Below are 26,800 nucleotides of genomic sequence, written 5' to 3'. Positions count from 1 at the left end.
TTTTTTTCTAGTCCGCTGCTTTAATCTTATTGATTTCCAAGTCGAAATAAAACTTTGTTACTTATAAAAAAGAAACTGTCACACATGCTGCAGAACGTCTGGGCTGCAGGACGAGCTGTAGCTGTAAATGCGTCGTATCACGGTACAAAGCTGCATCGACTGACTCTGACAGTAACTACATCAAAGGCAGAATGAGTACATCTGTCATGTCTGTGTTCCCACATCACAGTATTTCTCAAGACTTCAGAACTGAGAACAGTTTGATCATAGTAACCATACTTCCTCTTTTGTGGCTTGTTGCTATGGCAAGACTTCCCTTCCAGGCAGGAAGTGACAGGATGCCTGTGTGTGTGTAGTGTGCATCATGTTTGGGTGGAGCACTTAGTTGTGTCCCCTGACAGTGCGCACATCGCACAGGAGTTCAGCTTGTAGTCTGGTGACCGGGCCATCATGGCGAAGAACTGCAATGCTCTGGGGTTTCCTATTGGCGACATGGTGAGTTGGCGTGGTTTGCTCATCTATTGATGGCGTATAAAGAAAGTCTTATCAGCTCGTACAGTGGAATTTTGAAATTGTGAGTGTGCTTAAGGTTAAGAGGGGTGAGCTGGTGTTGGGTGTGTTGTGGCCTTGCAATGAACGGGAATGTATTTTAAATTTATTTGATCACTTTCTCAGTCTGCTTTCTTAAACGTCCTGACATTATTAAGCTGATATCCAGGTCAGACTATGCTGAGGGTTTGATCTTTACTCTTGTGGTGGCTTGTAGTATTCATTATCTACTCCTCAGCAGTGCCAGAACCAATCAGGCGGTGTTGCTGCAGTTGGTCGCTACTGAAAGCAGAGTTCTGCCTGAGTCAGAAGTAGAAACCAAAACATGTCAATCTGCCACGTGAAGGCAGAGTGTGCTTTTGTTCCACTTCGTGCAAGAGACCCTTATGTTTCTTAAATTGGTTCAGCTGTGCTGAAGGTATGAAAGAGTATGTAAAGCTGTCCTTTGTAGAGGCGGAGAAAAGATGGCTGTTGCAATAGTCTAAAAGGCCTCTCTCTCTCTCTCTCTCTCTTTCTCTTTCTCTTTCTCTCTCTTTCTCTTTCTCTCTCTCTCTCTTTTGCATTTGGTGTGATGGAAATTTCTTTCTTCCCACACACAGGGAATGTTTGCATATCTTGTCTCTCCTTCAAAGAAAATGATTCTCTGTCGCTGAGCATGAGAATGAAAGGTGCAAAGGTGGGATTTTGGCGGAGCATTGGTTTTTCATGACAGTTTATGCAAAACTGTGCTTTGGCCTCAAGAAGTGTATTTGTAGGCACTGACATGTTTTTGTTCTTTTACGGGCCAGATTTTGAGCAGTAGAGCAACAGAATTGCAGAGGTGGAGTCACAGTGAGGCCGACACCTGCAGAAACAGCCAGCCAGTATCATGCCTACACGATCAAAGTTCATAAAGGGTGGTTATCAAGGACCCGTTCTTTTTGCATGCACTAAAATCAATTGCGTTACACATGCAAAGTATATCTTCTCATATGTTTGAGGACAAAAAACATCTTGGCTGTTTGGTCATTGTGTACTTCTGTGACACTTTAAAAACCAGAGCTTGTTTTAGCCCCTTGAGTTTTACTGTACGTGGATTTCTGTTGTGCCACACAAGTCGACGCCAAAAGAAACATTTCCTCGCTCCCAATACAACATGTACCTTTCCGTGTGACTCAGCAGTTGATTCTGATGTGGGTTATTCCCGGAATGACGTCAACATAAGATGGAGTGTCTGTGAAAACCATGACTTGTCAGTTTACCTAAAGAGATGACTCCCTTTGTACTACATTTCTCTGTCAAAGAGCCAAAACTAATTGGGCATTTCAAACCAAAAAAGCTGCATGTGCGTGAATGACGGAGTTAGGATGTCGAGCACAGCACCATTCACAATGAAGACCAAATATGACGATCAAAGCAAGATTTTTAAAAAAGGACAACACACAAATAAATCCAGCAGAGATGAAAAGAGTCAATCAGTTTGTAAATGAATAAACGTTTCAACAACTTGCTAGTATATTGGACATTTTTCTAGAAAGTATAAAGAAGTTTTCTTGAGAACAACTTTCTTGACTGTTAGTAGTGACAACGTTGCGTTGAAGTTTGTATTAACAAACAGATTCAGTAAACCCGCTGATCTTATCCTCTGAAACACCTCCCCGGACGGGGTATGTGATCAGTATGTAGTATATTTATCAGGATATTTGTTGACACAGGCTCATGTGCGAAGAGTTTGCAGAATTCAGTTTCCGACTGTCTGTGAACGTGCCTGAATTGAAAGAGAAAGTCGCTTTATAAGGGGGGAACTTCCTCAGCTCTGAAAGCTGAATGAGAGCCATTTTGTTCAGTGTCACAACCACTTCCTGCGAGAACAGCCTCGGCTGATTGCACGACACGACTGTTACATACAGGGGAATTAAAAAAGTCATCAGCTGTTTTCTTAATTGTTCGTTTTAAGAGTTGCTGTAAACTCTCTCTGTCTCTCTCTCTCTGTCTTCACAGAGCCAGGCAGTGTCAGATGGAGGTAAGCACGATCAGTCGATCCTGTACACGTCACATTTCTACAACCTGAACGTGTCCGTGCACGACAGATGAAAACGTCTGATTCAGTCTGGTTCTCGATCATGCTTCTCTGTGCCGATAACTGGGTGTGTTTTTTTTTGTGTCTGGGTGTGTTGTAGAACTGAACATGTCTGCACGGGGCTGTGGAGGCAGCAGCTCCAGTCTTCCAGGGACTCCGGGCGGAGAGGCCGGCCACACCAACAGTGTGCTGAGCTGGGCCGTGTCGTTTGAGAAGCTGCTGGAGGACCCCTGCGGGGTCCGCTACTTCACGGTGGGTCGCGCTGGACACGCGTGCGAGTGTGGTGTGTGCTGTCGTTTTCAACAAGTTCAAGAATAATGCGTCCTCATGTGTGTTTCTCCACAGGCCTTCTTGAGGTCGGAGGTGAGTGCAGAGAACATTTTATTCTGGCAGGCGTGTGAGAAGATCAGAAAGATACCCCCCACCTGCTTGGACGAGGTTTGCCCTCTTCATTTGATGAAGTAGCTCACTGGCCTTTTGTGTTAAAATGAATATTCTTTTTGTAATTTCCCTGAAACTGTTTTTTCTTCATCGTCGACAAGAAGTTGAATATTCACAGTGAGGGCTACATAGCTGCTAAGTTGCTATAATTTAATCAACGTTGTGATGTGCAACTACAATGTGTGATCAAGTAAGGTTTAAAACAAAAAGTTGTTTTAACGGTTTGAAAGGTTTACATACACCAGCTGGGAAATTTAAAAGGCTAACTTCACCTTTTATTCTGTGATTTCACAGAGGATTCGCTTTTAGCAACCCAGTCCTTGCATGACTCGCAGTGTGGAGGCATGGAAAGGGTCGATTTGATTCTTTGTACATGAAACAATCAGATTAAATCCAAATTCCAGTGTCATCGAGGCTTGTCCTTGTTCCTGGCTCAGAGACGATGATTAGGAAACAGAGTTTAGGTAATAAGTTGAACTCGGAGTTGTTGATTTTCCAGCTGAAAGCAGAAGCTCGCTCCATCTACAACACCTACCTGTCCGACAGCGCTCCCTACTCGGTCAACATCGACGACACCGCCAAGACAGAGCAGAAAGACTTGGAGAAGCCCACACCTGATATGTTTGACAAGGCTCAAGCACAGGTCTGTTTCATCATATCACTTTAATAATACAGTGTTGGGGCCTCGGCTGACGACGGGCACCACTGTCCCTGCTTTTGCGTCAGATATTCAAGCTGATGAAGATGGACAGCTACAGGCGCTTTGTGCGCTCTCCTCTTTACCAGAGATGCACCTTGACAAGTGTGGAAGGGAAACTTCTTCCTCAGCACTCTAATGAGCCGGTTCACATGGGATCCTGGGAAGACGTGGTCTCCAGAAGCCCCTCGTTCAGTGACACAAAGGTAGATTGGCTCGCAGACGTTGGACCGCGGGGACATGAAGGTTTTTTTTTTCATTACTGTCTTTTTTCATTACTGTCTCAAACAGATCAAGAAGTCCGACTCTAACAGCTTGCCAGGTGGAAAGAGTTTCTCAGAGCAACGGCGACAGAAAAGAGGATCCTGGGGAGGTACTTCCTGTCAAATGACACAGCTTGTGCTTCTGCGTTTGGGCCTTGGTGTAGATCCTGTCACCCTGTTCCACGCTGACTGCCTGGCTCGCTTCTTGTTAATTTCTTCCCATCAATTACAACAGATCCATCCAACGCCCAGGGTGCAGTCTCCCAGAAGGAGTCCCATATGTCGCCCAAATCGACCAGCAGTGTGGAGCTTGGCTCCCTCTACAGGCAGATAGAGGTCGGTGCATGTGAGACAATAGGTTTTGCTGTTGATCAGAAATCAATTGCAGAAAATGACACATGACATTTCACAAATTTGGTCTGTAGTAGAGGAAAATCTGCCATGAAATGACCAACTCCGTTTACTGTGCATCATATTTTTACACTCTCAAATCCTTTCTCCTCCATCTGTGATGCAGAACGGCAGATCAAGTCCCCGTTCTCTAGATGCGGGAAGTGGAGGTGGGGGTCGGATTGAGGTGGAAGGGGGCTACTGCTGTGTCTACCTCCCCGATGGCAGTGCCTCCCTGGCCCCCACACGAAATGGCCAGCCCATCAAAGACATGCTGGCTAGCCTGTGTGAAAAGAGAGGCTTCCCTCTGAAGGACGTGATCATTTACCTTCACGGGAAGGACAAGGTGAGAGTCGGGCTGCTCTGTCTCCTGCAACAGCCGCAGCTTTAAATCAAGAAGCTGTTCACAAATGACAACTGTACAACACTGCACTGAGTTGTTTTGAAAGTGGAAAGATGACGTCCTCCTGTTCTTACATCCTCTTTTTTTTAATCTCTCAAAGCCTCACCTCACTCCCTCTATCAATTTCTGAATTTTTCTCAAACGTGTTAAGCGTATCAGTTTCCCCGGTTGAAGATGACATCTCTGAAAGCCACAGTCATTTCTCTTTTGTCTGATGCACCGTTGCTCTCTCTGCAGCAGCCCTTATCGCTGGACCAGGACTGCTCTGTACTGAGAGATCAGCAGGTCTCTCTCGAGCTCAGGGTGATGTTTGCGTGAGTCAACTGTGTCACTTCCATTTTTTTTTCCTGTCTCTGACAGCCTAGCAGGCTTTCACACCATCATCCCCCACTGTACAAAATGTCACCTCTCACCATGTTAGAGGGAAGTCCGTGTTTTAGCACCAGACATGCAAGACTGGCACTCAGGGCAGAAATAGTTGCAGTCATGATTTGCACTGTACTGTGTTAAATGTAATTGGGGAAACTTGTATTTCCTGCTAAGATTTTATTGGGAGTGAGTTTTGCGTTACTATTTTTCATTAATGCTCCACGGCTGCTCCACTCTATTCAGCTGCTTGTCAATGTGTTTCAGACTGGAGATTGCCTTCACTGGTAAGACAGTAGGGATCATGGTGAAGTCTAGTAAGACGCTGCAGGACGCCCTCTCTTTGGTGATGCAGAAGCACCACCTCAAGCCACAAGAGGCCCTGGTCACCATGGTGAGTGAGTGAGTGAATGAGTGAGTGAGTGAGTGTGTGTGTCAGACCATAATATGTGGCCTGTGCTACTCAGATGATCAATTTCTCTGTTGTGAATGAAGGACTGTCCTGATAAAGAGCTCATTTCTTAAACCTTTTTAAATGCTTGAATGATAAATCATGGATGATACAAGCATGATGGTGTTGAGTATTTTTCACCCCACACACATGCCATACATCACATATATATATATATATTCTCATATTTCAGTGAGGTGAATTTACATCAATGACTCACTACCTTGTCTCACATTTTTTATAACATGCTCCTTTTTAGGAATTCTCTCTGTCTGTCCTGTCTGCAGCCGGTGCCATGCAACAGTTTACGCGTCGATGTGCATGTTAATATTTATATCGAACATATCAAATCTGTAATTTTAATGTGATTAATGAAAAGGAAATGTGCAACACAATTTTTTCTCATGGGAAATACGTAACGAGATTAAACATTTTCACCAATGCATTAATCCGGTGTCTGTAGGGGTCTTGATGCTTCATCCCCCCAAAACTGTCCAAGTCATTGCCTGTCAGCATCTGTTCAACTGAACTTAGTGTCTTTTTTTTCCCTTTTCTCGTCCGTTTAAGGTTGGAACCGATGAGCCTGTGAACATGAGCGGCACCGTGTTCCGGTTGGCCAATAAGACGCTCCGACTTGACAAACTCAAAGGTTAATATTCTTGACCACTCACTTCAATGTGAGCTGGTTTGCGTAAAGTAAATTTCACCATAACTACGCTGCTCCCCCAAAAGCACAGGCAGCCGGAAGATGAAATGAAACCCTGGCCAACGAGTAAATGAAATGAGTGCAATCAAATCTGATAAAGGCACATTCTCCCTTTCCATCCCCTGTTAGTGTAGTTGATGTGGGTGGCATGGGGGTAATGCTTTGCGTGACCTCTTCTGAATGCTGCCTGAACCCTGCCGGTGCCGTCTTTTTCATTTAACTGAGTTGTTCCTTGGGAACGTGTTGTGCATTTCTTGGCTCTCTCTCACTCTTAGCTGGCGGGGAGACAAAGTCCTCTCACCGTCCACTTCACTGCCCATGTTTTTTCTGCGTCACTGTCTGCACGTTCCTCTTGTCCCGCTCTGGTTTCCTTGTGCGTTTGTGTGTCTCCCTCAGTCTTTTCATTCTCTCTGTGGGTTGAAATGTCTGAGTCCATTTGGTTTGTTGAGTCCTCTGTCACTTCGAGATTGCTCACCTGATTTCCCGACTGCTGAGAGACCCGAACCAACTTCACTTTAGATCAGTGCTCCCCGCTAAGCTGAGGGCTCCTCTCACTGCATTTAGGCACAGGGAAATAGATTAGATGGTTACATTATTTTCAAGAATACTTGTTATCTGGCTGATATCAGTGTTTAACACAACGGGAAAATCGAGTGTGTACCATCATCAGCAGACCACTGACTTCTTTTTGTACAAGAAAATAAACTAACTTTGCAGCTTTTTGTGGTTTGAACAGGAAAAGACCAGACGAACATTTCCAGAGGCAGTGGTTCTGCTGCAGCCACACAGGTGAGGCAGTGTTAATAGACTGCTGCGGCAAACTGCGGGGATGCTTTTGTTAATTATTTGATTAAGAATATAATGGAGGTTATCAAGGCTTCGTGGGAGCAATGAACAATAACTTGCATTATTTAAATAATAAATACCAAGAGCAGGTCAGCCTGCTGTTTTATCTGTATATGGATAATAACTTTTTGTCTGTTATATAAAAAGGGGATAGGAAATATTTTCATGAAGCACACTACATTGTGTGATGGTCTGCATAACGTAACGTGTGTGTGTGTATGTAGATATATATATCTATATCAACGCTTATTTCCCTGGTGAGAAAGATTCATCCTTGTGTGATTTGTAGAATTTTGTTTCTACTGTAACTGGATTGATGGGCCTGTGAAATGTTTTTTCACATATTGATGATACTGGAATCTCTTTTGGCCCCAGGAAGGAACAGCGAGCGGAGACGTCATCGCGGAGGCTCGATCATTGCAGCGGACAGACAGAGCTAAGTCTCAGCCCAAGCCCAGTAAGAACCGCGACATGGATGGTAGGAGGAATGTAATGTAATGAGACCTCAGCAGCAACAAAGAGGGTTAGGCAGTCTATATACTGTAAAATGTCAAATTAATTTGTTTTTAAATCTGGTGAAATATCTGGATTTTTAAAATCAGTGTGTCAATTTGAGTTTGGAGGTTTGTTCGTGACCTTGGAAAAAAAGTTATCCTCCACCACGAAGGAAGTTGACACATGAGTTTTCATATTTTCAATGAAAATATAGAAACATTATTACAATATTATTTTGCCAAATAAAATATGTTATCCTTATCACCCGACCCTAGTATCTCGCCAGGCCAGGGGTCATGGCGCATTTTTCCTGCAAGAAACACTTTCCACAAGCTTTATTGATCAACAATAAGCTGAATATTTTTTTCCAAGATTTGCCTACACACTGTCAGGCACAATGTGAATCCATCAGACAAATTAGAATGATCAATTTGTTTGAAATAAAAGTCAGAATGACCGTGACATTTTGTCTGCGTCAGGGTTTCTGGACATGCTGACGAGAGCGCAGTGCAGGGTTGACGACCAGCGAGGCCTCCTGACCAAAGAGCAGCTGGAGGTCCCTCTGTTCCTGCAGCGGGCCTCAGACCAGGGGCAGGACACGGAGCCACAGGAGCCCAGAACAACCCGCCCACCCAAAAAGGAATCGGGGGACAAGATGTCAAGTCCAGCCGGTGTAGCGGAGAGAACCCCTGATTCTGCTGATTCACGATCCAAAGACTTGAGAGAAACGACTCTCTGAATGACTCTTCATGTGTGTGGAATGGACAAAGATGGAAAATAAAGCACTTTAAAAAAAAGAGAAATGTTTACGAATAAGCTGAGACAGCATTGTGCATCTCTACTACTGATGACAGGCCCCGTGAGGCGATTTGAGAAGAAGAAAAGACATATTGGCAAGCATTTATAGCGTCTCCAGACACTACACATCCTTGAGGGATATGTGTGCTATGAATTGTTTAATGCATCCATACATGTTTGAAAAAAAGGTTTTAGCTCAAACATTTCACCCTGAAATCAGCGTGTTGAAATAGTTTTTCTCTGGTATTTAATATTTCTCTGTGTAGTCATGCATTTCTTCAAACTCTAAGCTGAAACATGTTTCCCCACAGGAACCAGTGAATGTCCAGGGTCTTTTTTTTTGAAGTGTATTATACAATTGTGTTTTCTTCATTTCTATTAAGATAATTGAATATTTTGTACACTTTTACAGTTTTTACATATTTTGAATTGTTTGTGTGCCTACTTGGAGTTTTGTAAATGTATGTTTGCGGCACTTAGAAGCATTTGGTTTGCTGTGATGGCACTTAACGAAACCCTGGCCATGTCCTGTTTTCCTGTCCCTTTAGATTCTTCTGTACAACAGGGTCCAGATCTTTCATTAGTTCATTAGTTATGTGGTATTACAGGGAGCGAATGAGATGTTGTGATCATCAAAAATATCATAGGGTGTATCCCAAGAATTAAAAATGTTTTATGATGACGTGATGTGTTCTGTCCACATTTGCTGTTGGGGAAAGAAAAAAACAAAATCAGGTTTCAGCTTTTACCCCTCAAAGGATTTTTTTTCTGAACGGATTCTTTCTGGCTAGAGCAATGCTTTGATTGTGATTTGGTTTCATGCAAAATGCAGCCAGAACCCATTGGTCCAGTGGACTGACTATGAGTCATGCCGTGTAAGGAGAGTCTGGCCTGTGTCGGTCTGTGAAGGTGTCTGTTGTAATTGGCTTTGATTAACTATCTGCTCTCATCCCTCGGTCGAGACGCCTCCCTTCCTAAAATGTTGTCACGCAATGATGTAATTTTCGCACAGTGACGGGGATCACTGCGGTGCATTGATTGGCTCTCTGTGACGAGTGTGCAGCCAATGACTCGCTCCATCTGTCTCCAGACTTGTTGCTGGAAGGTGTTTTCCAGTTGAAGAGCCTGGGAGAGGACTATTGCGGGGGCGTGTTTGGCCATTGTGTGGGTTACAAAAACAAATTAGCTGAGTCATAGATGGATTCATCCACATGGGTGGTGTCAGCAGCAGCATCCATATTTTAGCGTGTGGGACAGTACGAGGTTAGGGGACGTGTCTCGTTCGCCCACCTTGCCTATACATCACCTCGTAGATGTAAATGTCACTGAAGTTATTAACCCGAGAGGATGAACAGAGCTCTATCTGTAAGGATTAATGTTTGACATACAATACCTGTTTGTCACATCCACAGCTTCCGAAGCACACTGAGCTATGATTGACACGTCGTGTGTGTGTGTGTGTGTGTGTATGTGTGTGTGTGTGTGTGTGTGTGTGTGTGTGTGTGTGTGTGTGTGTGTGTGTGTGTGTGTGTGTGTGTGTGTGTGTGTGTGTGTGTGTGTGTGTGTGTGTGTGTGTGGTTGCACCCTTCCATGTGTGAGTGGTGCGTCGGCAGCGTTATGAATGGGCAGAGAGGCGTGTGCTCTCGCAGACACCATAGCAGCAGTGAGACGAGGAGTGCCGTCTACTCTGCTGCACGTCTGCTGAACTGAGAGAAGGAAGAAGGGGAGAAAGGGAAAGGGAGGTGAGTGTCTGATTTCCCCCCCCCCCCCACCCAAAGCTTTTCATCAATATCATTCTTCTGGGGTGATCGCCTGGCTTTTACAGTCAGTAGATGAGTGTCTGTCCTTTCTCTCTCTGTCACTCCCATCATTCATCCTACCCTTCTGGCTGTCTTAAATGCCTTCTTGGAGTAGTATCCTGAAGCTCACATTTTCATTCAGATTGTGTGCCGGTTCTTTCTCCCATCTCTGTTTAGTTATGTAGTTTGCATTTTGAGTTTATCACAGATTTTAAATACCTTGAGTCTTTTATTTTTCTCAACTAAATATTTCTCGTAATATTCCTCACCGTGCCTTTGAGAGTCCTGCAGAGGAAGACATGAGATGTAAAACAAAAGCCATCCATCAGATCAATGCTCGCACATTAGTGTGCATCGGAAGGTCCTGCTCAGCCGGTGAAGGACGGTGTGTGTGTGTGTGTATGTTACGGTAGTGCATTCATTAGCACTGACTCAGTTGTCAGATGAGATACACATGTCTGAGCTGCAATTCACGCTGGGATGCAACTGTGTCCAGACTCCATTCATCCAGCTAAGGGGAGCTAGACTGTGTGTGTGTGTGTGTGTGTGTGTGTGTGTGTGTGTGTGTGTGTGTGTGTGTGTGTGTGTGTGTGTGTGTGTGTGTGTGTGTGTGTGTGTGTGTGTGTGTGTGTGTGTGTGTGTGTGTGTGTGTGTCACACCTGAGTGTGGCAGAACAGACAGACCATCATCATCAATTACAGGACATTATGTCCTTGCCACTGTGAGCCGTTGCAGTTACTGCCCCCATGCTCACCTTGGTACCCCGACCACCCCTGTGTGCATGTGAAGCCTCTGTGGTTACGCACATCCTGTACACGTGAGCCTCATTCATTAGCATGTTCCAAAAGAGTGAAAACCATCTCCAAGGTGCTCATCTCTCACCTCGTGGCTGAAGGGATGTTTCCTGTCATTGCCATTGCCGCTAGATGCACAAACGAATGAACACCGCCGATCTCCAGCAGGTAGTGATTTGACAGATGGGCAGACCTTTTGTGGTTGAGTTGCAATAAGACAGCAGCAGTGATGATGTAGGTGTAACTTGACTGTCTATTCTTTGCGATACCTTTTCTGTTCTTGTGACACACACACACACACACACACACACACACACACTCTGGGCAAATTATTCTCAGTTATGTCATTTCCTGGAGTGAATTGGTCAGAGAGAGCACTCAGGACTCACTGAATGCCTGTCTGTCCGTTAGGGCTGAGATCATCCTCCTCTCATCCTCAAAGGGGCTGCAATGCACATTTCAAAGTAAGTGCAGGGAGCACAACAGCCTTGTCCACCCCTGGGTGTGCCAACTCAACCGTTGTGTATGTGGTAATAGGTCTTGTATGAAAGAAGCTAACTGGGTTAGTCCCTCTGGCACAGATCCGTCAGCTGTGTTGGTGAATGCTGCCTGGCAGGTAGGGCCTTGTTGACTGTCCAACTGGGACTCTCTAATGGAGTTCCCCGCAGCATCGACTGTGGTGCTACCACGGCCACTGACGCAAGCCGTCGCAGCGGGTGAGTTGAGCTCCTGCTGTTCGGCCCTCATTCATTCTTAATGAACCCCAGGCTGCATGTATCCTGTGGAGCAGCAGGCTCAAGTGGAGGTCAGGGTGGTGGACAGATCGGCAGCTGACCTTCTGCTTTTTATTTTATCTTTGCTCTGTGTACATCTGTGTATCTCACCGGGCCAGATCTCAAGAGACTTAAACATTATGGACATCTCGGGAAGAAATAATTTAATTATCAGTTATATAATGCATGGAATACACACATCTTCATCCAAGTGAGAACAGTTCTGGCTATTTCCCCTGAAAAGTTCCTACATGTCTGTTTGTCTCTGTGGTCCTCCCACTGATCTGAAGTGGGCGGGGCTCAGTAAGTCAAAGGTTATGGCACCAGCAAGGATTTGTTAAAAATGTAAGCACAATACAAAAGGTTTGTTAGCATCAATCAACATTGCTTACTTATACAAATTACCATTTAAAACATCAGCCTGGTATTTGATTAACCTTCAGACATGAAGTCTGGTAACCATGAAATGTAAAACTTGAATTAAAAGAGTACAAATAGAGAATTGTGTCATATATTATCATGAAGATGAAGATCAAATTCATGAATTTATGATTGCACATTGTCTGCTTGCATATAAGCTAATAATCCTACTTCTGTAGTATGTAAATGAGAAGTCATTAAGCATTAAAAAGAGGAATTCAAAATCAGGTGAAATAATCAGGCCCCAAAACAACTATAGCAGAAAAAAAAGGATGAATTGGATCAAACTGGATGAGATTTTCTTTTCCTTTTTTTCTTTTTGATTAAGAAAGTTGGTCTTTCTGGAGCTTTCAGCTCAATCCTCCTCCTCAATGGATGGATGGGGCTCTGAACAACTAGAAGGTATGAGACCTAGCTGAAAGCTTAGTAAGTGCATTTTTACAGTGGTTTTTTTAGACAATACAACATTTCTGCTGCATCTCGGTATTTATTTTGTGGGCCTATTATAACGAGCAACCTGTTTGAACCACATCTTCCAAACCCTGTGACGTCCTTCTGCGATCAGAATCCCATCTTGTCACCTACATTTTAAAGGCTTTGCAGACTGGGAAAATCAGTAAATCACCCACTCACGTTGAGGTGAAAGTATTTTGATGAGATTCAAGTGGTCAGGTGTCAGACAGTGGCAGACATCAACAAGCACCACTGAGATCGCTGGACTTTGAAAATTATAGTCGTGCTGTCGGGCAGTCTATAGAGCATATACTGTCAGGACTCACTTGACCTTTATTCTGTCACATTCAGCTACTGAACACTGACTTTTTGATGGGATTGATGTTTGTTGTTGGTTTCCTGGATTACACAAAACTTACAGTGAAGTTAATTGGCAGTCAGGTGAATCAGATTGAATGTTTTTCCTTCTGTCTCTTCAAATCAAAATGTTAAACTCTAATGGGAGCAGCAGCATTAACAGCCTTTTACAAAACTCCAGGATAAATCCTGCACCAGAACATTCAGACCAGTGAAGTGAGTCACTGTCGCCATCTAGTGATAAGAGACCATAACTGCAGACTTCACTGTGGCTGTTATGTCTCATGATTAGGCCTTTCAGGATATCAAGATCACTCATGGATCCTTGAATTCATTACCTGGTCTGTGACTTTATGCCAGAACTAACTCCTTGATAACCCACAGGCTTTGTGTAAAATGTCTGGTATTTAAAGTCATAAACCAAACTGCTGAAAAAGTTTCTCATTATTCTGTCTCCTGTTCTCTCATTTATATAGTCAGCTGCCAAAGGACATCATCCATCTCCAACCTCCGTCAGGACCGAGCGTCTCCTGAGAGATAGAGAGAGCGAGAAAGTTAGTCATGGATCAGAAGACAAATGAGGTGTGTAAAACTCTGATATGCAAACTGCTTCTTTCATTCTGGCATTGTTTAATACGGGCATCCGTCTCTCCAGAGTCCCAACTCCACCTCCCCTCAGAAGCACATGAAGAACAGGTCCAAATCAACAGAGGAGATGCAACACTCGAAGAAGGTGAGCAGCAGTCAGACATCCAGATTTGCAGAGTATTTCTAATCCGATGTGTTCTGACTGCCCTGTGTTATCCCACAGGCCTTTTCCTCACAAAAATCCCTCCCAGGCCGACCAGAGCTGGACAGAGTGAAGGTGAACTTCTATTTCACAGCAGTAGAAATGCTGCAATGTGTCTATACCCCTGCCTCTCTTCCAGTAGAGTCGTCTGAGAAAGTGTTCGGATCATCATTGCAATAATAATTATCTGTGCTGGGTCAGAGATGTATTTTCCTGTCTGTGTTGCAGGAGTGTCCTGATGGCTCTGACACGCCCCCGTCCTCCACTGAAGAAGAGAAGTGATAAATAAAAGGATCACTGGGACAATAGAGCTGCCATCAAGCAACAACATCATCATACAACAACATGACACGTACATTAAAATGTACATATGCAAACAAAGAAACATAGAAAATATTGAGGATAACAGTGAACTAAATTAGAAAATATACAAGTGGCGAACAGATGATTGGTTGAAAGAAACTGTTGAAAATAATGGTTACTTGAACGCACGCATGCACACACACACACACGCACGCACGCACGCACGCACGCACACACCCACACACACACCCACACACACACACACACACACACACAATCTGAGACAATCGCATGCAAACAAAAGGACACCCATGATGATGCTGTTTCATTGTACTGTACTCTGAGAGTCATAAACATACCAGACTGAACAAGTATTGACAATAAAGTGATTTCTCATCTATTCTCATTCACACCAGTAATCAAATTCCTCCTCCGCCTGCAAATACCAGATGTAATGACAAAAAGAAGGTAATTCTGTGATGTGAACGTGTAAAACTGATGACTCACATGCTCTATGATGTTTGTGAATGTGTGTGTGTCCGTGTCCGTGTGTGTGTGTGTGTGTGTGTGTGTGTGTGTGTGTGTGTGTGTGTGTGTGTGTGTGTGTGTGTGTGTGTGTGTGTGTGTGTGTGTGTGTGTGTGTGTGTGTGTGTGTGTGTGTGTGTGTGTGTGTGTGTGTGTGTGTGTGTGTCTCTGTCTCTGTCTCTGTGTCCGTGTGTGTGTGTGCACTGGGCCTTGTGGTGGCAAGTGGAAGGGTAGAAGCGAACTGTACACCTCAATGACAGCAGGGAGGACATTTCTAGATAATACGCAAGTCTTTTAAAAGTTAAGTCACTGAACTTTATCTGTTTTGCTGAGCATGTCAACTGTGTAAGCCTCCTCTTATCTGTAGGCCAGAGGACAAAACCATGATGCTGAGTAGATATGTAGTTTTGTGAAGTTTTATTTCTAGCAGTGATAGAATCAGTTGAAAGTTGTTTCACAGAGGAGGAAGCAGATTTTTTGCATCACTGGTACTGACAATACTGTTAGAAAACCCTCAACTGATGGTCCAAAAACAATGGCAAATATATTCTTATATATTGGCCCTTTTAATGAAAATCTCCTCAGCTCAAATAATAGTTTATTAAGTCGTATCAATATCCATCTTCAAAATGCTACTTTTTGCTCCAAACCCAAAGAACAAAAGAGAACTTTTAACAAAGGGTCTGTTTTCTGAAGAAGCACAGTTGAGATCATGTCATGTATCTAATCACTCAACCCCCTTGAAAAAAAAGGAATCATTTTTTTTCCTAATTGTGCCAGAAATGTCTTTATGTCAGCAGTCAACGATCATAGAAAAAACAATAACTACAACAGGTATCTCCTAAATCAGGCCCCGGCACCACAGCACTTCTGTGATCCCCTTCGCTTAACTAACAGACTGCGAGCTTAACGAAAGCGTCATCTGGCTCTCCTCCGTGAAAGATTAACACAGGATAACACAGCGCCCCGATGGGGCGGGACAGGGCTAACGCTGTGCACTTACAGCATGCTGATTGGCAGGTGTTTGGAGCGAGAGGATGGCTTGTGTTGACCCAGTGGCTTCTGCTTGCTTTATCCCCTGGCTGCGCAGTGGCACCGACCTCCCCATGACTTGCACATCTGGAGAGGGGATTAGCAGCAGCATGGAGTTTTTTCTTTTAACCAAAAAGCTATAGAACCACACCAGAGATTTGGGCATTGCCATGTGTGTGTATAAGTGATGACGTGTGTGTGGCCACATGTGCGTGTACGTCTCTGTTTCTCTGTTGCACTGCTTAATGCTGCTCCACATCTCAAGGATTCCTCCCTCCGCCACCGCGGACAGCAGCGGCTTTGGGCTCTGGTCCAGCTGCCTGCACAGCAACAGAGCTGATATCTCTCGCTGGCTCCCAGCTCTCATAACAGTTTGGGTAGCAACAACTCAGTCCCGAGGGTCATCCGGTGACCCTCGATGAGCCTCCTCTGAGTTCACGGATGCAAGTCTGAGGTCAGCAGGTTTGGCAGATTTGGTTGAGAGCACTGCTGATATGACAGAACCTAAGTTGGTCTAATTATTAACAATTACTCCATAACCCAGGCCATCACGGCATTCTCCCGCGGTGGGGAGGAGATGGCCTGGGAGTAGTGGGGTGTGTGAGTAAATACGTGTACGTGTGTGTGTGTTAAGAGGATCTCAGAAAAAATCTCCCTGATAGCTCATTTCCAATCACAACATGCTTGATCAAGAGTCCTGGCAAGTCGAACAGATTACACTGTATACGTGTCCGAAATACTTCTCCGGACTTATCTCATGGGAGAAAAGATCATTTAATACCCTGGCTTTAACCTTTGCCAGGCAACAGAACGCGATGAAAAGATTCTCGTGAGCACATGAACAGAGCTGAGCAGCGGTGCAGGGATGATGCATTCTCCCAACATTTCCCACTAGATGTCAGATTTCTCCTGCTCATACGTGAACTTGTACGGCTCAAACAACAACGGCCATTTATCACACCGAACAGTCCTCTACTTCTTGGAATCTTTATCTGGCCCCAAATCAGGTGAAACAGCCGCAGACTGAGTAAACATCATTCATCACCTAATACACAACGTGCTTTCTCAACTTATGCATCATTAACTTAAGTCTTTGTGTTATTGATTAACCAAGAGGCATCTGTTGATGGAGCGAGTTAATCGACGAGGGATGAGGTGTTCCTCCTGACACCTCCAGTCCTGGCATCTTATTTAAAGATGATTTACACTTGAGTTTGGTGCTTTTCCTTTGCAGGGGGTCATATACACAACACCTCAAACAAGGTAAGATAAAACCACCACGCATTGTCTAATAACACATTTGTGTTAATATCATGTGTTAAAAGCCACAATATTCATTATTGAAGCTTTCTGTTACTACAAAATTATGAATCATTTATTTAAAATCAAATTCTGCTCTTTTATCTGATGCAGTGGGCCTCACAGCTTTGAAAACGTTGGCAAATCAGCTGCCACTCACTGACAGCAGCAGCTAAATGTTCGGTGAATCATTTTTGTTTCACCACATTCGGTGAATCTCAACCGTCAACATTTCGGTGACGCACAAGCAGAATAGAAATGTTCGGTACATGCGAGTCATGGTGACAGAAACGGCAAAGTTGCAGAGTGGCAGACGGCAAACACATGAGTGCGGGGCAGGTGGACTAGAGGCACGAGTGCGTTCAGAGTTTATTCAGCTGCCGTCTGTGGGACTCGTCTCACAGTCTGCCACATATAGATAGATGCACATATGCTTCCGTGCACATCAGAACATGCAGGGAGGATGCCACACAGAGTGAGAATGATGCAGTCGCTGTAATTACTGTAATTTCGCCCGCTGCAATCACTGAACTCACTTGCATCCTCTTTGCCTTTAAGAGACACGGTGGAGCTCCCTCCTCCACTGGAGTCCCCAAAACATGGCAAAGTGGCTGACATGAAAAGGGGGGAAAACGGTCTCTTTATGCCAAGAGCGTGAAAACCTTTGAAGGGAGTTGCTGCTCTATAGACAGTGGATAGTCCCTTTAGTCCCTTTGAGAGATTTGACGCGCAGCTGCAGGAAACGAAGAGCAAGACACACTTCATGGACGCTGATGTTCCCTTATTGATTCCGACAAGGCCTTCATCTGCTGCTGCCGATGCCTCGCGGCGTGTGTGGTTTAAGTGTGCTATTTGACCTCAAATCAAGGACGGCTGCCAATTACAAACAGGGTCGGCCGCCTTTATTCTCTTCTAATTGCTTGTCTGTTGATCTCAGTAGCGGGGCTCATCTGCAGACACGTCAGTCTCATTTGGTTTCTTGTGACTGCTGCAGGTGGCTGATAAACACATTCACTCTCGCACTCGCTCCCTCTACAATGGTGTCGTCGTGTGACTTTAATTACCTCGTATGTCCGCACACAGGATTCAGAAGCACCATGTCCTCCCGATCTATAACTGTAGTGACCTCTGGAAGGAGCACGGGGCTCGTCTACAATGGTAACTTATTAGTTTCAGTAATCATTCTTCTGTTCTCTTTTTTTTTTAAATGTGTCTGGAATGTTTCCAAGGTGATCTTCCACACATGAGTGGGCACTCTTTTTCTTCTTTGTTATCAGAGATGAGAGTGCACGGCACTCAGTTCTCCGCACAGCCCAAACCCTCTCTGGAGGAGGACAGGGAATCTGGCATCGGATCCACCCCTGACCTCAGCAGCAGTTTTCAGGGCCACAACGTACATACCAATCACCACTCAAACACACCTTCACGCGGGGAGGCTGACAGACTCCCCTTAGAGAAAGGTATGAAGTGGAATGAAGAGGAGAATCACACACTCCGGGGAAGGCAGTGGGTCTGATCGCTTTTTAAAATGGCAAATGGAGATAGCAGAAGCTAAACCACATGATTGTTAGATAAAGGACATGTTCATATTACACATAAAAACCAGTGGGATCATACGGGCTTGCCAATAAAAGCAAACCCCTGCAGTCACTCAGCAGTGTCTGGCTGCATATGGCTAATGTGGTGTGTTATACGGCTTTGCTCGCTACACGTGCGATGTGTGAGATATAGCTCTCTGAGGCTATTCCTCTCATCCAGAAAACATGAAAATCAGTGAAATATTGTTGGCAGAAAAAAACAACACATTCTTGTGTTATCTGTGATACATTTGTTGAAAATAGTCTGTTGAAATTGTTCTTCAGATACTTCGTGAGACTAACCATCTCCCTGGTTTTTGGGGTTTTTGAACAGATAAATATCTCGAGACCACGACAGTGTCTCCGAACAGGATCGGACAGCTCCTCATACATCTGTCCAAGGTCCCTCTCCTCTTCGTCCTCCTCTTTCTCTTTGTTTGCTCCTTGGACACTCTGAGCTCTGCCTTCCAGTTAGCAGGGGGTAAGTACTCTGACCCTCACTGCCCCCTCCGCGGGTTGATAGTGACTCAGCCAGTGGATGTTTGATAAAGAAGTGATTCACTACAGGACCGTTCATGCTGTCCTGCTGCGCCCCTGCTGTATAATTTACTGCTTTATTTGGTGACCTTTTGTGGATTTGGGGAAACAAGCAGTTGAACTCTTGTTTTGCATTGCTCCTGGCATCCTTGTCATGTATGAGACACCGTGCTTCTGTGTGTGTATGTGGGCGGCATACTTAACCAGGTAAAGTGGCAGGGGACATTTTCCAGGACAATGCGGCGCTGTCTAACCCCGTGGCAGGGCTGGTGGTGGGGATCTTGGTTACTGTGCTGGTTCAGAGCTCATCAACCTCCACTTCTATTGTCGTCAGCCTGGTGGCCTCTGGATGTGAGTAAAGGCACATAAACGTGTGTGCGTGTCTGTGTGTGTGCTTGTGTGTGTGTGTGTGCGCGTGTGTGTGTGTTTGTGTGTTTGTGTGTGTGTTTTAAGTTTTAAATAGGAACCAGCTGCATTCAGTTGTAGATATGTTGTTACAAGCCTCTGCAGTGTATTCTTTTGCATTCACATACACAGAAAAACTGGAACACAACATTAAAAGCCGAAAAGACAGGAGTCTCACATGGTGCGTCTGTGGCAATAACAAATAGATCTAATTGATTTGTGATTTATGGTTATAATCTCAGTCTTCTGGCTCCCAGCTCAATCACACACTATGTGTTCCCTTTGGAGGATACAGTAAATGATGCTACTTTTTGCGCTGCTTAGCAATAAGGAACACATGAGTGAATATAGCTTATTTTGAATACATAAATGTAAGCAAATCATCAATTGAAGATTTAGCTACTCAAAGAGCCAAGAAGGGCATTTTCACATCTTGTAAAAAAAATTTAAGAGTAGGGGATTCTTATTAGATTATTATACATTTGTAATCTAATGCCATAAAAATAATACTCCGGTAAGTATTTCAAATAGGAGGACGGTCTCCCACCCTCTCAGTCAGTCTACAGTTTATCATGCCTCATTAGACCAACACACGGCAAAAAAAAATTCTATTAGTTTAAAGCGAATCAGTATGCGGGAGTTGTCTTCCTGCCTCTCCAAAGCTTTTCTGTTCGAGAGCTTGGAGCAGAATTATAGGTAATTATGAAAAGAGAGAAAGAGATGCAGAGCCATAGATGTGTGTCTGTGTAAGTGTGTGCATATGTGAATATGTTGTCTAGGTCATCATCATCTAGGAATCTACAAATAGCTCCCATTAAAACTCACGTTGCATCTCGAATATGGAAGATGATGTGTAGCATTGTCTGCATGATGTGTCACTCTCCACAATGTGACACAGCATTTATTTTGGGGATTCGTCAAAGATGATTCTCCAGTGAAACGTATCTCTCTGTGTGGTGTCACCTCACAGTGTTAGAAGTGAGGTCGGCGGTTCCAATCATAATGGGGTCCAACATTGGGACTTCAGTCACAAACACCATCGTGGCCATGATGCAAGCAGCAGAGAGAACCGAGTTTCAACGGTGAGTAAAGGAAGGCAGAGGGTGAGTGCAGGGGGGGCGGAGGAGCAGGGGAGGAGAAATTGAAATGGAAAAGTGAAGAGGATGAGTGGGGAGATGGAGGGACAAATGATAAAAGTGATGAAAGTGCAGGTGAGAAAGCAGGGGAGGGGGAGGAGAAGGCATTCACAGCTATATTGGTGCCTCTGCTTCAGCCTCCATTTGAGTGTAATTTCTTTAACAGTGGCAATAATGTCACCGATTCACATCGATCCCACACCAGTGCGCAGCAAACAGATGGCACGTTACTCAATCTGCGTCTGGTGAAATAAACGTAATTTATTAATCTTCCGCAATAGCCTCGCACACATTAACTGCAAACCAAAATGCCCATTACGTCACACAAATCGCAAAAAGTTAAGCCGTGAAAAGCAGATTACCAAGCAATCATTCAGAGTAGTTGATGGTGCTGATGGCTGACCTTAAACCCAGGATGCATTGTGACTATGCTGCAGTGCCTTCGCTGGTGCAACAATCCACGACTGCTTCAACTGGCTGTCGGTGCTGGTCCTGCTGCCGCTGGAGGTGGTGAGCGGGCTCATGACCCGGCTGTCCCTCCTGATGGTCACCAGCCTCCGCCTGCGGCCGGGGGAGGACGCACCTGAGATGCTCAAAGTCATCACCGATCCAATCACCAGGCTTGTCATACAGGTGGACGACCTTCCCTTCAACCCCTCCACCAATCAGCGATTGTCCAATCGTAGCTTAGCAACTGTTACTGGGCATATAAGGTCTGTCAAATTCCTGGTTATGTTAGAAAATGACTAGGCAGACTGAATGCTAGTGTTAGCAGCTGTCCGCCTATTGAATTTGGGGAAGTTTATACACATCAACCTGAGCAACACACTCATTGGTAGAAGACAGTCAGTTCGCTTCCCACAGCGTCTTCTGCAGGGTCTCTGAGGTGAGCGAGTTGAACCCATGTTAAAGGAGTGAATAGGGTCATTTTTATTCCTTTATCCTCGCTTTATCCTCTGTGACTTGAAAGCCTAAAACCTGTTTTTCTATCCACCCTCAGCTGGACAAGTGTGTGATCACGGGGATTGCCATGGGATATGAGGACATGAGGAACAGGAGCCTGGTGAAAGAATGGTGCCAGACTGACCTTGTTATGGTAATGGATCATCTCCATCTCTGGCTCTCGCACACACAGACACATAGTGTCACACGCTGGCGCCAAACAGCCTGTCTCTGCTGCCAATTTTCATTACAGCTTCTTTCTTTCTTTCTATCTTTTTTTTTTTCAGTCCACCAACAATGAGAGCACTGAAAACTGTGGTCGCGGCAGTCATGACTTGTCACAGCCGTTAGTGAAGTGTAAGTTCAAACTCAGTGACATCAGTAACACAACCTCTTCATTATGGTCATGTATTCCTTGAATGCATTTTGTATTCATTATTGGTCCTGTTGAAGATACAGTGTTTAATCAAGCCGCCTGTTTGTGGGGTTAATGCCCTGATGATTGTTCGCCCTATCACTCCGCAGGTAGGCATTTGTTTGTCTCCACCTCGCTGTCAGACCTCACCGTGGGGCTGATTCTCCTCGCGGCCTCCCTGGCTGTCCTCTGCACATGTTTGCTGCTTCTGGTCAAACTGCTCAACTCTCTCCTTCAAGGCCAAGTAGCAAAGGTCATCCATACAGTCATCAACACAGGTGGGCAGGCATTGAGCTGCCGGGGCTGTTACTCACTGTTACTGCATGTTGCAAATACAGAATTTCGTCTGCAAGAGACCAACAAAAAGCATTTAGAAGCTGCTTTTGCTGTGTTGAGCAGAGAAGCATTGTTTATGTATAATTTACATGTGTGTCATTTCCATCTCTCCTCTCTTTATCTAAAAAGACCTGCCTTATCCCTTCGGGTGGGTGACAGGATACACGGCCATGTTTGTGGGTGCGGGAGTGACATTTGTGGTCCAGAGTAGCTCTATCTTTACTTCAGCCATGACTCCCCTCGTAGGTGAGTGATGCGATACGGTACCATACGATGTCGTCCGTGTGAACATTTTTGTGGTACTGATGTTGTACTTTGGGGTCTGTACTTTCAACTTTGAAACCTGTTCATTCTTAATGATATACGAGAACAACTAAAAAATAATATATTTAATTCAAGATTTTACCTCCGTTACTTACGCGCGTTACACGCACGGGGTGTGCTCAGTTTTTTTCATTATGTTCTATTCGCACAAACAATTATTCTCACAGGTGATCAATAAGATAATAGATAATAAGTTAATAAGATGGAAGAAGTGGAATCCCTTCCTCTTCTTCTTCTTCTTCCTCTTCTTCTTCTTCGTTTTCTTCTCACTTCTTAACTTGGTTGAATTCAGAGAAAGTGTTGTCCATGGGCATCTGTCCATTGTGAAAGATCGACCCACGCGAGGTCTCTTCTCATCTTGACCCTGCAGTTGTGTTTCTCTTTCATGTGGTGCAGACCTTCAGGGAGATTGTCTCCTCTAATGTCTTATTAAACCAGACCTTTACTGTGCTGAGTGCCAGAGTGGGTCAGCACCATGCAGAGGAGGCATCAGTCATGTCAATTGTCTGGACTCTGATTCTACAACAGAAAAAAACAGCTCCGAGGTTTTGGTTTCTGTCACTCATTCCTGGAATTACCACTGTAATTTAGCAGCTCTTAGACTGGGCTGTTTGTTTTCAAGGCCACAGGTTTCTGCACTTTTAAGATCTAAAGACCACAACCTCTGAGCAGTCATTTACTGTTACAGTAATAAATTAACAGTGCACTGACCAAAGGCTTACTCGATTGCCATGTTGAATAATGGCTCATTTACCAGTAAGATGGGGCCAAATAAGGACATAAGCCTGCTTATTTCTACTGATTGAGTGTTGTGCCGTTTGTAAGAACAGGTTGCACAAGCGGAGGCACTGTATGCCTCAGGCTAAATGAAGCATGTAAAATCAGAGTCATCAGCCTGCTACACTGTGATAAATGAGATATGGGAATAATTTCTCATTTTGAACAGGAATAATTAACTGGCTTGTAATAAAGCTGAAAGGCAGAAAAAGACTCTACATGTGGAGGCGGATTTCCAAACCACACATACACCTAATTCATGTAATCAAGGAAGGGTTTATTTTACTCTGGTATTTAGCTTTGCCTTGCCTTCAGCCCTCGCTCCCCCCGCTCCTACCATGTCACGTATCATGAACTGAAAACTAACTAGCAAATAACATAAAGTAACATTTCGCATAATTTCAGTACTGTTAACTTAATGCTGCAACAGAATTGTCCTACTCATTTGACACTCAAGTAATATTTCTGCTTCAGTGACTGGACTGTTGCTTTTTTCAATGATGGCTTTAGTTCATCGTAAGACACCAAGTACAAACCAGTGTGTGTCTTGTCTCTTTATCGGAGATGTAATTTGAGTCAAATATTTTGAATGGTTGAAACAACTCTATTAAAAAACCCATGCTAAAACCTTCCCCAATTTTGTAGTGGTTTGTACTTCTTCTTATGATGATTAGATAATACTGAGATAGTTTATCTTTGCTGACACTATCATGACACACATTATTTGAACCCCTTGTTTCCATTGACAAAGCATGTTTCTGTCCACTCTCTCAGGCATTGGCGTGATCAGTCTGGAGCGGGCCTACCCTCTCACCCTCGGGTCCAACATTGGCACCACTGCCACGGCCCTGCTGGCAGCTTTGGCCAGTCCCGGGAACAAGTTAGCAGCTGCTATACAGGTAGGATGATGGTCTGTCAGAAACAACGGGCGTTTTAAAACTGCAGGTAAATGAGAAAAGCTGTGTATCTGAATATATTTTATATATATATATTTTTATATTACTCTCAGAGAGGAGGAGGAACACAGTGACATATATAGTGAGAAATGTGAAGAGCAACGTTTGAATGTACATTTATGAACAACGATTTATGCATACATGTGTGAGCATGAGGCAAGTGGACGCTGAAGAGAGAAGTGGAAAAACAACTGTAACAATGTGCTTTTTTTGCAAATGTGCTTAAACACTTATATGCTGTATCTTATATTTGTACGTAGATTGCTCTCTGTCACCTATTCTTCAACGTCTTCGGCATTCTGCTGTGGTATCCTCTTCCCTTCATGCGTCTGCCGATAAGGATGGCTCGTGTCTTGGGCAATCGCACTGCCAAGTACCGCTGGTTTGCAGTCTTGTACCTTCTCCTTTGCTTCTTACTCCTTCCCTCGCTGGTGCTGGGCCTCTCACTGGCCGGCTGGCAGGTGATGGCTGGCGTTGGGGCTCCTTTCCTGGGCGTGACCGTCTTCATCGCCGTGATAAATATGTTGCAGGCCCACAGCCCCCGTCACCTACCTGCCAATCTCCAGAGTTGGGACTTCCTGCCTCAATGGATGCACTCTCTCAAACCGCTTGACCGCCTGATCACCAAGGCAATCGTCTGCTGCGAGGAGGGGCAGGGAGAGGAAGAAGAGGAGCATATCTCAGCACAGACGACCTCTGTCGACCAGCAGAAAGAGTCCATCCAGAGGGAGACACAGCTGGCATATGACAACCCAGTCCTGGACTACCTGGATGAGAGCAGACCAGGTGTACGGGTTCTTAAATTAAAAGGGTTAGAGAGGTGCAACAGCACTCCTCTGTAGTTGGACTAAGCGGGTTTAAGAAAGCCATTTTATAATATATTGGAAATAACCCTGTTTCTAATTATTGATTGACTGATCATTTGAAATAGCTTCCCAAAGCCAGGCTAAGTATCACAAGCTCAGTATGAGATTATAGAGTAGAAAAGCATCCCCTGAGAATCGACTTAGCTCTGCAGCTGGAAGCTGCACAATGAGTAATCTATGTGCAATGGCTCCCACTTTTACAATCGGAATCAGAAACACTTGTAATGAAGCCCACAGGGAAAAATGCTCCAGAAGATGTGCAGACTTTCTCCGTATTTTACTGTTCACAAATGAAAAATGCAGCAGAAGATTGTCTGAGTCAGACGCGTTCACACAAGCAGGAACATTTCCAGAACCTTCTGTGGCGTCTGGCTAGAGCATGCAGGAGTTAGGACATGATGATTACTCCTCTGCGGAAAGCAGTGTTTTTGTTTACAGTCATCAACACGCACACCCACTTGCTTGCTGTAAATTTCCCAAAGATTTTCCAGCTATAATCTCATATGGGCTTCTTTTAAAATTTCCAGAAAAGTTATTACAGGGCTGGCATCTGCGTCCTAATATACAGCCCTTTTGGAAAATGTAAAAAGACTTAAGTGCATGTCTGAAAGCGAGATTGTGATATACACAGTAAGTGAAAAAAAATAAACCAATGCAAATGTGCAAAAAGTAACGCGATTGAAATCCCTGGAGATCATGAAGGAGCACTGGGTTGCAGAGTTTCACAGTAACAAAGTTGATGATGCCAAACAGATGTAATTTGCCATTTCTCAAAACGCTCTCCAGGGTCCATCAATTGACCATTCTGGAGCTTTCTGTCATACCACATGATCTTCATTTGCAGATGTACAGTAGTTGTGGACTCTTCCAATTCTATTGAACACGTTAAGGACTTTTCACCCACCTTTGACTCTCATCTACAGTACCTAGGCAATGTCCTTCTGCTGATGAAGATCATATGATCAAAAGCTCCAAAAAAGATACCAAATAGACATGGAAGTGTTTTTGTCAACTGTTATTGTCAATGTTAAAAAATGGACTTGATTGAAATTCAACACAGCACATAAAATGAATTGAACTGCATCAAAGCTGCCTGTAGTGCATTAGGACACACTTGCACACAATACACATTGTCACATTACCAATGTTTTGTGAGGAAGGAAATTTAATGAACAAATTTAAGCTTCTAGGATAAACACAATAAAATGTTTCAGCGGATAATGTAGAAGAAATTTGATTTGACATTTGCAGAACAGCGACCATTCTCTACAGTTTTGACATTTTGCAAAGGCACATGAACAGTTGATGACCATGTCCTGTGAATGTCCAGTCATATGTAGGAGGGTGAAATGTTAATGAGTTAGTAAATACAAAATGAATCATCATTAGCTCATAGTTTTCCCAGAATTTAGGAAGTTAATCACTTTAGTGTTGTCTGTTTTTGTCGAGGGCAGAGCGAGGGAAAAGGACACCAGCTCTGTTGTGAGTCTATTAATAAAACAATCATTTTATCATGTGGA

At 44.2% G+C, this 26,800-nt stretch overlaps 2 protein-coding genes and 1 long non-coding RNA gene across 9 annotated transcripts; all 3 read left to right on the top strand.

The window, feature by feature from the left end:
* The first annotated feature begins 289 nt into the window (after positions 1 to 289).
* On the top strand, positions 290 to 9,146 carry rgs14b (regulator of G protein signaling 14b). Of its 4 annotated transcripts, none has more exons than XM_035650095.2 (15): positions 290 to 495; positions 2,530 to 2,551; positions 2,709 to 2,860; positions 2,954 to 2,971; positions 3,549 to 3,692; positions 3,776 to 3,952; positions 4,038 to 4,119; positions 4,245 to 4,345; positions 4,527 to 4,745; positions 5,040 to 5,116; positions 5,436 to 5,562; positions 6,187 to 6,268; positions 7,062 to 7,114; positions 7,547 to 7,649; positions 8,146 to 9,146. In XM_035650095.2, exons 1-15 carry the CDS (start codon positions 451 to 453, stop codon positions 8,403 to 8,405), a joined length of 1,662 nt encoding a protein of 553 aa, XP_035505988.2. In that variant the 5' UTR covers positions 290 to 450; the 3' UTR covers positions 8,406 to 9,146. The 4 variants fall into 4 exon arrangements, with proteins under 4 accessions (XP_035505988.2, XP_035505986.2, XP_035505987.2 ...); XM_035650093.2 differs by having other exon boundaries at positions 2,954 to 3,046; positions 5,043 to 5,116; XM_035650094.2 differs by having other exon boundaries at positions 291 to 495; positions 2,954 to 3,046; positions 7,547 to 7,628.
* A 902-nt stretch (positions 9,147 to 10,048) lies between these two features.
* LOC118319596 lies at positions 10,049 to 14,563 on the top strand. 4 transcript variants are annotated; one of them, XR_004796052.2, is made up of 5 exons: positions 10,049 to 10,206; positions 13,537 to 13,642; positions 13,716 to 13,793; positions 13,872 to 13,925; positions 14,079 to 14,563. It is a non-coding gene; the product is annotated as an uncharacterized LOC118319596 (long non-coding RNA). The 4 variants fall into 4 exon arrangements; XR_004796053.2 differs by lacking the exon at positions 10,049 to 10,206 and adding an exon at positions 11,042 to 11,225; XR_004796054.2 differs by lacking the exon at positions 10,049 to 10,206 and adding an exon at positions 11,042 to 11,291.
* Positions 14,564 to 16,839: 2,276 nt separating this feature from the next.
* slc34a1b (solute carrier family 34 member 1b) lies at positions 16,840 to 26,800 on the top strand. Its single transcript, XM_035650555.2, has 13 exons — positions 16,840 to 16,973; positions 18,093 to 18,167; positions 18,287 to 18,469; positions 18,921 to 19,067; positions 19,331 to 19,474; positions 20,499 to 20,610; positions 21,102 to 21,297; positions 21,665 to 21,760; positions 21,894 to 21,963; positions 22,132 to 22,299; positions 22,487 to 22,603; positions 24,233 to 24,357; positions 24,675 to 26,800. Exons 2-13 carry the CDS (start codon positions 18,107 to 18,109, stop codon positions 25,254 to 25,256), a joined length of 2,001 nt encoding a protein of 666 aa, XP_035506448.2. The 5' UTR covers positions 16,840 to 16,973; positions 18,093 to 18,106; the 3' UTR covers positions 25,257 to 26,800.

This window comes from Scophthalmus maximus, chromosome 9 (genome assembly GCF_022379125.1).
Source record: "Scophthalmus maximus strain ysfricsl-2021 chromosome 9, ASM2237912v1, whole genome shotgun sequence".
Classification (NCBI taxonomy): domain Eukaryota; kingdom Metazoa; phylum Chordata; class Actinopteri; order Pleuronectiformes; family Scophthalmidae; genus Scophthalmus; species Scophthalmus maximus.
Note: the sequence above shows the minus strand (reverse complement) of the source record. Positions and strands in the feature narration are given on the sequence as shown.

What these genes read in the sequence shown, in the direction of transcription:
- slc34a1b (XM_035650555.2), top strand. Translation starts at nt 18,107, where the DNA reads ATGTCCTCCCGATCTATAACTGTAGTGACCTCTGGAAGGAGCACGGGG. An exon ending in GAGAGAACCGAGTTTCAACG is followed by an intron (nt 20,611 to 21,101) that starts GTGAGTAAAGGA and finishes ACTATGCTGCAG; the next exon opens with TGCCTTCGCTGGTGCAACAA. An exon ending in GTCACAGCCGTTAGTGAAGT is followed by an intron (nt 21,964 to 22,131) that starts GTAAGTTCAAAC and finishes ATCACTCCGCAG; the next exon opens with GTAGGCATTTGTTTGTCTCC.
- rgs14b (XM_035650092.2), top strand. Translation starts at nt 451, where the DNA reads ATGGCGAAGAACTGCAATGCTCTGGGGTTTCCTATTGGCGACATG. An exon ending in GGTTTCCTATTGGCGACATG is followed by an intron (nt 496 to 2,529) that starts GTGAGTTGGCGT and finishes CTGTCTTCACAG; the next exon opens with AGCCAGGCAGTGTCAGATGG. An exon ending in GCGGGGTCCGCTACTTCACG is followed by an intron (nt 2,861 to 2,953) that starts GTGGGTCGCGCT and finishes GTTTCTCCACAG; the next exon opens with GCCTTCTTGAGGTCGGAGGT.